Here is a 12,333-nt window from a genome sequence, read left to right on the forward strand (position 1 = left end):
TTTAAGCCACAACTGCTCTCTGCTGCAGCAGCCCGTGCTTTTATACTGGGACACCGAGCTGTGACGCAAGCGCTTTGCCCCAACTCTGACAATGCAGGCTCGATAGTCCTACACTGCAACATCGAGGAATGAGACAGAGAGGAACCAGGGGAAGGAGCGAAGGAGGTAAACCAGAAGGAGAGAGGGAAAGATGTTTATATATTTTATATCTGTAAAACTTCATGTTTTCTTTAGCATCGACAATGCTAACACAGAAAAGCGTTTTATTATTATTTATTATTTTATTATAAAGGTTTAAAAACTGTTTATCAGAGTTTGTTTGTGCTATAGAAACATAATGAATATCAACACAATTTATAAAACATGTTTTAATACATAACTTGAGCCTGAAACATAATGCCAGTAAAACTGCAAACAACTGTGATGCATTATTTTATTAATTATATCATGAAGAAACATGGGTGAGACGTGTTTATTATACTGTATCTTCACTGCAGGAGAGAGAGAGAGGGAGGAGAGTTGGTTTTTAGAGCCATGACACAGCATCTCTCCTTGTGGTGGAGAGTGGATGTGCAGCCATAACCTCAAAAGACCTGCAGTGAAACAATCCCACCCAAACACAATGTAAGAGTATCTGTGACAGTCAATAAGTTCTGCTGTGGAAACTCTGATCACATTTTTCTTTTTCTCTGTTTCCTTAGTAATCTTTACTTACTATTACTATTATATGATAGTTTATGATTTGGGGATAACTGAAGGATTGCAGTTTATTCTAGTCATATTTTTTCCATATTTATCTGTAATGTGTCTTGTTTTGTATGTGTAACACTACTTAATAAATACACAAAACTACCACACTACGGAGGAAACAGCTGAGTGTGTGTGTGTGTGTGTGTGTGTTTGTGTGTGTGTGTGTGTGTGTGTGTGCAGGTGCAGAGGCTCAGTGAAATTTATGTCAGGAGATTTGTTTTGCTCTTGAGCCCCATGCATAAATGAATGTATATTGCAGTGCTCTGCAGCAGTACCTGTGGGTGTGTGTTGGAATGTGTGCAAGAAGTGTGAATGTATTTCTGTGTGTGTGTGTATGTGTGTGTGTGTGTTTGTGTGTGCGCGTGTGTGTGTGTATGAATGTGCATGACCTGCTCCAGTAATTTACCTCTTCAGCACAAAGCCCCCCTCCCTCAGTACTTAGTGTTGTGGGAGGTTTGTTTGTGTGTGTGTGTGTATGTGTGTGTGTGTGTGTGGGGGGGGGGGGGGGTTGGACTTCAGTGGGAGCTGCATGGGCCTCTGCTGCAGGCTGAGTCATCGTAACACTTGTGATCACACAATCTCCCCCGTGGACACTTCTCCCAGCCGAACAGCAGAATGACTAGCTGCACCAGGCTGATTCTTTCTTAATCTTCAGCGATTTGATGCTTACAGGACCTGGGGAAATGAAACAGAGAAGCTAACTTGTCTTCCCACACAAATTCACTCACTTCAAGTTTCCATTTTCAAAGTGGCTACTGGTCTCTGTGAAGACAACTCGGCATCAGCCCGAGTATCAAATCAATATATATTTAGCTTTAAGGATCACAGCTAAACCGATGACAGCATCAGACAAATGAGAAAAATATGTATATTTCCAGTTTGCACCTCAATAGACAATCAGGAATGGTCTTCTTGGTGATGATGGTTTGATATTAACTATTCAATTAAGTATTTATCAGGATTTTGTAAATACATTAATCACTTTTTGGGACAAGGGGGCAGAACGACCCCCAAAATAAACCAGACAAAAAATGATCACGTCACAGGTATGTTCCACAAACCCCCGAAGCTTAATCTGCAAGATGTTCAAACAGGATGAACATACCTGGTTTATCTGAGCTTCTTTAATGGGATATAATTAGCATCATACAGTAGATGTATAAAAGAAAAAAAAGAAAACTTTTGGAAACTAACACTTTAGTAGCACTTAAATGGCCCTTACTTATAGAACTTTGTAGTTTTGCTTTATTTTGAAGAAATTGTACTTTCTTGATTCTTGTCGTCCTTAGGATGTACCCTCGGGGTTGAATGCACTTATTGTAAGTCGCTTTGGATAAAAGCGTCAGCTTAATGAAATGTAATGTAATGTAATGTAAAGATGTGCCTTAAAACCAAAACAATGATCTAAAACAGGCTAAAGGCCTCCAAACAGTCGCAGAGCTCAGAATTAAGTTGTGTTTTCATATTTATCTTAGGACCAACAATGCCAGACACCATGTTCAGTGTTTTTCTGGAGAACTTCAATTATTTTTTTAGTACAACACAACAACCCTCCATTACACGATGCAGGTCTGGATTTCCATTATAATTATTACCGGGCACTATTGGAATTCTCCTTATTTCTATTTATGGAACATAACTTGATTAAAAGGGACAACAGACATTGACTTTGCTTGACAGCTCAGCTTTGACTCTGTGGCTCAGTTTTCAACCTTCATCAGCACTTTTATCTCCTCTGGAAGTTTCACAGCGCTGACGCTTCTCAACAGAAGAAGATACTACAGAATATTTTTGTCTCAGCTGGACACAACATATTCAGTGGGTTGAAATAATAGTCTGAAATCATCAAGAAAAATATAATTATGTTGTAGTGCAACTGAAAAAGTTCAATTTCGACCTTTGGATCTGCAGGTATCCACATGCATGTACTAAATATACCAGTGATACAACTAATACCTTTACCAACATGCACAGATCTAACATTTTCTTAATTCTAGTGTCTATTTCTCTGATGCTTTTCTTTCATTAAAAATACTTTTCATCAATCCTACTGACTGAAGTCTCGAATGTTGCATGGCATTCACAACTTGTTTGAATGATACAACAGCTTCCCCTACAGGTGACATACAGAAATTACACTTTAAGAATTGCTTTGTGTCGGATTGTCACGTACAACATGTGTATATTGTTATGATATGTTGACCCCTGAGGAGCCAGGGCGTAGTTCAATGATCTCTGGAGGAGCTTTAGATCGTGATGATGAGAAGAAGTTTCATGATGTTTCTAACCAGATGTGTCAAGAAGGTTTTTCCTGTACACTGGGGACACCTGCTGGCCAATGGCAACAGGGGACAGGGACCACACTGCACACACCAGCACCATCTAATAAAAACTTCATTTTATATATTTATGGTCAGTTTTATTTCTTAATGAACTAGTTCATTTAAGGCTTTAACTTCAGTCTTTTTGTATAGAGTAATGGATGATTGTGTCCAATGAAAGTTTCAACAGTTAAATCTGATCCTTTTGTAGAACAGGAGACAGTTAAGATGCTTTTCAGTGTTTTTCCTGCACAGAGGACAGTGATAGGGTTTCTTTCAGACTAGAGAAAAAGGGTAAAATCATTTTTAAGGGCTGGACAGAGCCTGTGGATGTGCTGTTGTAACATGAGAGGGAAAACTATTTTTGTTTCATTCTAGAAACAGTGTCTGCTCCTTTTCAACAAGCACAGGTACAATGAATATTTGTAATGGAAGTAGGAGAGGTTTGAGCAGCTGGTGTTGTGTTGCTGGAACTTGCACACGTATAGTTAGAGAAAGCAGATGAGTCTGTCCTCAGCTGTTAACTGTGTTTTGGCAACATGAGGATTTTCCCCATGATGCTGTCATGAAACAGATCAAACCTGCAGGAACCACAATGTCTTTGTTATTACACATAATAAAATACCCTTTGCACATACACTTGATATTTTCTAAACACATGAGCTCCTCTTCATTTATGAATCTTCTCATCTGAGACTGAGTCCAGTTGCCTTTTTGCAACCAACTCTGATCTTTACACGTTTGTTCCACAGACCTCAGTTTAAAAGTCATGTTGCTATTTTGGCCTGATGTCTGACCTCTGGCCTTCGAGACCAGCACATGTCCCACCAGCTCACCAGACCTCCGCCGCTACTGGCTGCTCCTGCATGTCCGTCAGTGCATGAGTGTCGCTCACAGGTGGAAAATAAAGAAGGCCTGTCCGCTGTGCACTGCCACTAACCAGGCTGCTATAAGAGGAGGCTGGTATGCTGGTTTGGCCTCGCTGATGTCGTCCAGTGTGTGTGTGTGCACAACTTAGAAGGGCTGAGGGCACCGTGTCTGGGTTAACTCAGGAGAATCACTGTAAGCATGACTACTGCGCATCGTTTGGTTATCGTGCGCCACGGCGAGAGCGTCTGGAACCAGGAGAACCGCTTCTGCGGCTGGTTCGATGCCGACCTCAGCGAGAAGGGTATGGAGGAGGCCAAGCGCGGGGCCCAGGCCATCAAGGACGCGGGCCTCAAGTTCGATGTGTGCTACACCTCCGTGCTGAAGCGTGCCGTCAAGACCCTGTGGACCATCATGGAGGGCACGGACCAGATGTGGCTGCCGGTGATCCGCACCTGGCGCCTGAACGAACGCCACTACGGAGGCCTCACCGGCCTCAACAAGGCTGAGACGGCTGAAAAGCACGGAGAGGAGCAGGTGAAGATCTGGCGCCGTTCGTTTGACACTCCACCTCCACCCATGGACAAGGACCACTCCTACCACAAAATCATCAGTGAGGTAAGACCACTGCAACTTCAGGAAATGAGGGGTTTACTAACAAAGACACAATATTAACAGATCCCTAGAGATACTGTACTTTTCATTTTGAATAACACACATTTCCAAATCAATCCGCTCTGCAGACAGTTATGTAACAACTGTCATTCTGCTCCAGTCCCGGCGCTACAAGGGCTTGAAGCCCGGCGAGCTGCCCCTGTGCGAGTCGCTGAAGGACACCATCGCCCGGGCTCTGCCTTTCTGGAACGACGTCATCGCTCCCGAAATCAAGGCTGGGAAGAACGTTATCATCGCTGCCCATGGAAACAGCCTCCGTGGAATCGTCAAGCACTTAGAGGGTGAGCATTGCTGCAATACAATACAAAACAATAATAATAACAATACAGGACAACGAAGGGGAAAGTGGTGCAGGGAGAGGTAGATGTGGAAGATTTCAGCTTTACAATGGATTGAAATGTATTTGCATATAAGGCCAAGGTAGAAACACACACCCACATACACACACCCACTCGGAGACAGTTGTGGGAGACAGGGAGTATAAATAGCCTGCAGGGACTCTTGCACTCCAGCTCTGGGACAGGGGAGAGGGTCATGAGCCTGGTTCCCATTACAGTCACGACCTTTATGTAGAAAGGTTAAACTTTTTGCAGGAGCGGCCATACGAGGATAAGTTGTACAAACCCCAAGAGTGTCGGATAGAAAAACCACGTCCTGCTGACTAGTTTTGTTACGTAAGACTGTTGTCCTTCCCGTAAGCCTTTGGGCTCCAGACACTTTTATATCGTATCAGTTACATTATCAGAAACCGTATTGGTTTCATCTGCTGATCTGCATGTCTGCTGGTGTTTCCAGGTATGTCCGATGCAGCCATCATGGAGCTCAACCTGCCCACGGGAATCCCGATCGTGTACGAGCTGGACGCGAACCTGAAACCCGTGAAGCCCATGGCTTTCCTCGGCGATGAGGAGACCGTAAAGAAGGCCATGGAGGCCGTGGCCGCTCAGGGCAAAGCCAAGAAGTAAACCTGGAGGAGGCAGAAAAAAAGAGACTCGTCCCTCCCTCCACCCTTCGTCCGTCAACCTTTCCTCTTCCACTCATCCATCCTTGTAGTCCATTCCAACAGCAGGATTGATTAATGGTTCTTTTGGAGACGGGCCATTTCCAGCACCTCAGCCTTGTTTGTTTAATCGACAGACGGAGGGATGACCTGTCAATCAACGCAGGCAGCCCGGCCTCACACTCAGCCCTTTTTAAATTGTGGCATAGCCCTATTTTGTGGGCCCCACCGCGCTGACACAACCAATAAAGAAACCATATTTTTACGTATAGGCTTGTGTCTGTTTGATTTCTTTATGCCTCTGATCGTGTCTTTCTCGAGATTACATTATCATCCTGGTGTCTTACACCTATCCTTTCCCATTTGGAAATGAGTGGTTTCAGCAAAGTGCAAAGGTGCTGTGAAATCTAATCCGGGAGGAGGAGGAGGAGGAGGAGGAGGAGGAGAGAGAGAGAGAGAGAGAGAGTCAATGGGTTCATCTTGGCAGTTTTCCCATGATGCAGGAGAAGGCTTGACTGAGTTTTGTCCCCAAGCTCTGCTCCGGTCAGATCCCAATGACAAACACAAACCAACACTCATTTTAAGCAGCCAGCATGAGTGTTACCAGCAGATGTGGATCGTGAATTAGAGGAAAAACCTACATAAGTGACTGGAGGATTATAATGAATGCATAAATTATTGTACATATCAATACAAGGGATGTTTTCCTGGCACAGTTTGGCTCCAGAGGAAACATCCCTGCAAATCAATACATGATGAGACACTTGCATCATGTTGTTTCCGTGTCTGTGGTTAGGAGAAGTCATTCAGGGTCACAGGATGGGTTGATGAATATGTAAGGATGAATTTGACCTTTCCAATCATCCCATCACCAACCAGTTTATAACCAGTGGGAAACTGGGAATCCTTCACTAGGTTTTCACACAAAAAAAAAGGTATTTTGAGTTTTACCACAGGTTTTAGGTAAAGTGCTCAGTTAATGCCACTAAATAGTTAATAGTTGAGTGCTATTAGATAATTTTAGCACTCTAAAATTGAGTGCTACTAGTTAATGGAACTAAAAAGTTAATAGTGTAGCACTACTAGTTATTGTTAGCTTTCTAACATTTAGGTTTTAGTTATTAACACTACAAATTTAGCACTAGCAATTATTGTTTGCACGCTAATAAAAGCTGCTATTAGTTAGTGATACTAAAGAGTTAATAGTATAGTTCTATAAGTTAATGTTAGCATGCTAATGTTGACCAATGACACAACTGAGGTGGAGGTAAATGTGAGTTCTCCAATGGATGATGATGGTTTATGAAAAGTTAAAGATGCAGGAGATTCAGGTTTGGCATCAGTTTATCACCAAATAGACAATTACATTACACATCACACATCTAAAACACCACATCATACAAAAAGAGGAAAGGCAGGACTGCAAAGTAGTTTATCACCATGATTCTGAGTCACATCTGATGTTGTGATGCCACCTCCTGGCCACTGAGAGCAACACAAGCTGTTTGTGAGTGAGTTAGTGTGTTCAAAGAAAACAGCAAATCCTGGCTCTGCAAACAAGTAACAACAAATAAAATGATGATTGTTTTTGCTGTCGTACAAAACAAAGCGTCCTCTGCTTCATTTGTCCGTTCAGACGTCCACAATACGGGTCACAAGCTGGGGTTCAACCACAGCCTCTGCATTTTTAGTTTACAGGTGATTATTAAAGCATTTCAAAATTCAAAGTAACTGTTACTTTAAAAAATAACACTAAACACATCTTCCTCAAAGAGGCATCTGAGGCAGCAGACAGGAAACCAGAGGATTCTTCTTCCGAGGCTTCGATGTTGATCATCACGTTTGATGCAGTCGATGTTCAAACAGGTCCAGGAGCTCAGTCATGGTCCAGGTCGGAGGTGTTTCGATCAGCTGCACTTCTGGCAGTGCTTTGCCTCCTGAAGGATTTGAAGAAGTCGGGCAGAGATGCTATCTTATATGGGTTCTTCTTGTACGTGACCGCTTTACCGGTTTCTGCTTTGGATGCGTCTACGTACTCTGCAGCACTCGTCACGTTCTTCTCTATGTTGTTGATCAGATCCCCCTGATGGAGGAAAAAACTGAATTTGCAGCGAGTCGGATTTTGCCAGTGTTTATCAGCGTGTCCAAATGAAGCGGCCGTCTTACCTGAATTTCCAGCAGCATGGCCGTGTCAGTAAATATCTCGTGCAGGTCTTTGATGCTGGACTCAAGGCAGATGATATCCTGATGCCGAGATTCAATCTCGCTCAGAGCCTCGCTGGAAATGCGCCTGTCGGAGTTGATCTGTAAAATGGAAACAAACCATGCACCACTTATTTTCCGACAAAATCTAAACTCAAGTATGTATCGCGAACTGTGAAAAGCCATTTATTCTGCAGAGATCTTAAGGAAATTCCACCAACATCAGATATGAAGAGTTTGAGACCGTCCCGGTGCAGCATCACCTCCAGCTCCTCGTCTGTCGTCACTCGATCCACTGACAGAAACAAAAGTTGAGGAAAATGTACAGGTTAGATTAACAGTCAACATAAATACATCACTTTAAAAAGGAGTGTGCAGGTTTAGTCTACAGTTGAATACATGAGCATGAACAGGCATTTCTGATGTCTGCCACAGAAAGGCGGAATTACACCTGTCTTCTGTTCTCCAATGGCAATCTCTGAACCAATATCAACTTTACACCTACTTCAACTTGTGAGTGTGTGTAACCTGAAGGTAAGACCAAAACCTGGAGAGAGGACGCACAACACAGCCGCACAAAAGGCCTCCAGAACAGATAGGAAACTTTTTTTTTTATATCGACCTGTGATGCTGCAAATGGAGCAAACAAAGAATCTAGGGCAACATAGAGGAAATAATCTAATTTCGCTGGTGTTTCAAATCAAGTTAATTTTCTAATAGACTTCTATAGAAACTGACTTATTTTTGCAATCTGTGGTAATATGTGCATCAGTCTGCATCCATTCCTACATACAGGTGACTCCTACACCAACATTCACACCACCACAAGTTTTATTGCTAGTTAAGATACTGTTGTTAGACAGGAATTGTGTTTACACAACACTCAGCAGAACAAGTGTTTCTTTTTCTGGTTCTGTTTCCTTGTTTTTTGGAAACTCACCGATCTCCAGCTGTCTCTGAATCTGTGCCTTGCATTTCTCTCTGAAGGACATCTGGGAGTTGTGGTAGCCGCGCATGACCTCTGCAAACCTCCGGGTCAGATGTGAGTGCTGGTGGGAGGGAGTCATTCAGCAGATTATCATACAATGAGTCAGTTTAGTTATCATGTGCACAGGCTGTTGTCTCTAGTGATTGTGTGTGTAAAGGAACACACTAAGTTTTTCTGAGGGATGTCTTCACGTATAAAAAAGAGTTAATCATCCTTCTGCATCAGATTTATTTAATGAAATAAAGTCGTAACAAACCTGGTTCTTCTCTATTCGCTGGATGACAGACGATCTTCTGGCGTTCTCCTCCACGGGCAGGTTTTTCTGCATGGCTAAAATAAAAACAAATAAAATAATAAAAGTGTAACTTGTTGCTGGTGAAAGCTGTGATTGTTTCTTCATTTACAAATACAGGTGACGTAGCAGCACGGGATGCAGTTCCCTCCCTCCTCTGTCCATTTGCAAATTAAATCTTGTGTTACCAGCTAAACAGTCCCCGGAATTGAGGAAGTGGAACCTGCTGTAGTTCCTCGTCAATGTCACAAATGAGTGTTTATATACAGCCACATAATAACACGTTGGAATGAATGAAAACACTTTTTAATTTGCATTATTCATCTTATATATCAGATACAGTACGAGACAAATCAACAAGAGTGTAGGATTGAAAAAAAAAGAAACTCACACTTTAACTTGGCTCGGACTGTGTTGGCATTCTTCTTGATCTCAGTGTTCAGCAGCTCCAGCCTTTGTTTGTTCGCTAAACACGACAAAACATATTCACTTCATAGGAATAGATAGTGGGTGGCTTCGATCTAATTCATGGATTTAACAATGATTTAATAATGGCAGCTTTTTCAATATCATCGTAACTGATTGACCTCAAACGATGGCAGACCTCACAGTAATGTGTGGATAACAGACCTGGGTAAATTGGCCAACAATGTTATCATAAATAAATTATTCTTATCAGTCGATATCAATATGATTAGAGTCACATTATTATTTATTTTACCTTTAAAAATGGATTAAAATAAGATTGGAAGATTAAAACCAGCGATGTGTTGCACCTCCTCACCATACTACACCATGCATGAGCAATATATTGATATATACTGAACTTTTGCTTATAGTTATTGATAACAATTGTATTGTAATAACTATTTACATTGTTTTTAATCACCCCTGGTGGATAATGTTTGTTGTAGATGGTTTAAATTACAGATATTGTCATGTTAGTGTCTAGAAGCATGTTTGTATATCCCGGCTCCCACACAGAGCATGTAGATATCTGTCTCATGTTATGTCTTGACGTGTAAATTATGGTTTTGTATGAAGTCCTACACTTCAGACCGGGAGGAGTAACGTGTCACCACAGGCCTGCTTGTTTCTGTTTGTCTTGGCAGACACTGTTTGCCCTGAAGGTGGAGACTGATCCCTCAAATCCTCTGCACAACACTGACATCACAGTTCCACTCTTTTCTGTCTGTTTAAAAACTTGTACACAAAGAGTAAAAACCATCGGCTGCACTCACTCTGGTCTTGGTTTGCAGAGGAGAAGACGACACCGTGGCTCCTCTGCACCTCCTCTGCTTGACAGGAGATCTTGTCAATGAGGCTTCTCACCTCCCCCACCTAAACACACACACACAAACACACCCAAACACAAACACACACACAAACACAGGCTTGTATACAAACAGTAGCTGCACACTTACAATATGTCAATTTGGAAATAACAGGGAGAAAAGAAAACCCATGCCAGCTGTGGGGAGTTTACCGTTTTGAAGTATTCCTCCATGTTGCCTTTGCTCTCTGTTGATTCAGTCATATCATCACACTGCTGCTGATGATACAAATTATTATCATAACTATTATCATTACTGTTGCAGGTACGTGTTGCTGCACTTTAACACCCACTACAGCAAATTAAACAACACAACATAACACATAAATAAGTCGCTGATGATGTTCCAGCCATTTTCCTCTGCAGCCACCGAGGGGAAGTCTTTAAAAACATGTCGTTGTTAAACTTCTTGATCATATCCGTGAGTTAACATTAATATTATGATTATTATTATTATAACATCATCAGAGAGAAGTAAGACTAACCTTAACGGACATCGTTTCCCTGTAGTTTCGCTATGTAGCCGATCAGACTCCACCTGTTCCTGCAGCCTGTGTCTTTGTCCTCTGCACACACCTGTAGGAGGAAGAGCGCGGGCACGCAGGCGCGTTACCCGGAAGAGCCACACGACCCGTATCCATTACAACCCCAACACCTGTGTGGGAGTTAGAGCTGTAGCTACACGCTGAGGACTACTACTAATATAACATAACACTACACAACACAACACAACACGACATAACATAACATAGCAAATGTAATAAAACATAATGTTATGTTATATTATTGAACACAGTATAAATGACAATGAAAATAATATCAATAATATTTTAAAGAAAACTTAAAATGCTCTCTCTTCTTTACTTTTAACTAGATTTAGAAGTTTTCAATCCTACTTTGAGCTGCACTTCTTGTACGAAAGGTGCTTTACAAATAAAGTTAATGTTTATTATTATACTTTTACCACGATTCATTAATATGGGCTCATTAATACATCCTTGTTTTACTGGCTCATGTCAGAATGATGTGGAAAAGCTCTTGGCTCAGTTTCATTCTTTGCAGTTTTAAAAAAGATTTTTTTCTAAAAAAGTATTTCAGTAATTGAAGTTCTACTTTAGAACCACAGATATGAACTTAGGCTGCATCCTGACTGTGATGAGTCTCAAGGGCTTTTAATGTAACCTAGGTACTGAGTCTATCTATCAAGTTGATTATTGATGCAAACACACAGTTTCTTACAGGTTGCCATTGTGAGCGCAAAGAACCACACATGTACTGTAGATCTAACTTTAAAGATTCTAAGAGAAGCTGGATATTTGAATGTGATGCATCGGCTCAGTCCGCATGAATCCACGACGTGAATGAACTTGTTCCTGTGTCTGATGCTTTGTCTCTTCACACAAGTGGAAATGAGTTTGTGCTTGTTGAACTGCGCCTCAGACCCAAAAACCTGCAGAGAAACAAATCACAGATCCTTCAGAGACCTGCAGCGCGGCCTTTTCACATGACTGACACACACAGTGAAGACCTTCACTCTCTCATTAGGAGTGTTGCTTTTCATGAATAATGCAGCGGGCGCCTGTGGGTGCTAAATGTCGTCTCTGTTTCTCGGTGCACGGTGAAATCCACAGAAATGTGTTACCCGTGGTCATGAGTCGCGCAGGCTTCGGTTATTCTGCCATTTTTCAAGAGAAAGTTTGTGGTTTTTTGTGTTACTTTGAATTTGATGTGTTTGCTAAAGTGTGTGTGTTGTCCTGAAGGCAGATGGATCCTCGCAGTTACTGGGGTGTGGCAGGATGTTTGCTCACTCACTGACAGGCAATAATCTCACCGTCAAACACCTGTTCAGACACTTCTGCTTTTCTTTATGATGTGTATTATCATAAAAACACTAAATGGGTCCAA

At 41.9% G+C, this 12,333-nt stretch overlaps 2 protein-coding genes across 4 annotated transcripts; one reads left to right on the forward strand and one right to left on the reverse strand.

Moving 5' to 3' along the window:
• The first annotated feature begins 4,041 nt into the window (after nucleotides 1–4,041).
• pgam2 (phosphoglycerate mutase 2 (muscle)) lies at nucleotides 4,042–5,882 on the forward strand. Its single transcript, XM_062413469.1, has 3 exons — nucleotides 4,042–4,556; nucleotides 4,714–4,894; nucleotides 5,409–5,882. The coding sequence occupies exons 1-3, from the start codon at nucleotides 4,140–4,142 to the stop codon at nucleotides 5,576–5,578; spliced, it is 768 nt and encodes a 255-aa protein (XP_062269453.1). The 5' UTR covers nucleotides 4,042–4,139; the 3' UTR covers nucleotides 5,579–5,882.
• Nucleotides 5,883–6,939: 1,057 nt separating this feature from the next.
• Nucleotides 6,940–11,064, reverse strand: LOC133975500 (syntaxin-1A-like). Of its 3 annotated transcripts, none has more exons than XM_062413467.1 (9): nucleotides 10,914–11,064; nucleotides 10,582–10,644; nucleotides 10,337–10,436; nucleotides 9,487–9,561; nucleotides 9,060–9,133; nucleotides 8,756–8,864; nucleotides 8,037–8,110; nucleotides 7,780–7,917; nucleotides 6,940–7,696 (listed from the first exon to the last, which is right to left on the reverse strand). In XM_062413467.1, exons 1-9 carry the CDS (start codon nucleotides 10,923–10,925, stop codon nucleotides 7,490–7,492), a joined length of 852 nt encoding a protein of 283 aa, XP_062269451.1. In that variant the 5' UTR covers nucleotides 10,926–11,064; the 3' UTR covers nucleotides 6,940–7,489. The 3 variants fall into 3 exon arrangements, with proteins under 3 accessions (XP_062269451.1, XP_062269450.1, XP_062269452.1); XM_062413466.1 differs by having other exon boundaries at nucleotides 10,582–10,647; nucleotides 10,914–11,056; XM_062413468.1 differs by having other exon boundaries at nucleotides 10,582–10,641; nucleotides 10,914–10,986.
• Between the last annotated feature and the right edge of the window lie 1,269 nt (nucleotides 11,065–12,333).

The sequence above is a fragment of the Platichthys flesus genome, chromosome 19 (assembly GCF_949316205.1).
Source record: "Platichthys flesus chromosome 19, fPlaFle2.1, whole genome shotgun sequence".
Lineage (NCBI taxonomy): Eukaryota > Metazoa > Chordata > Actinopteri > Pleuronectiformes > Pleuronectidae > Platichthys > Platichthys flesus.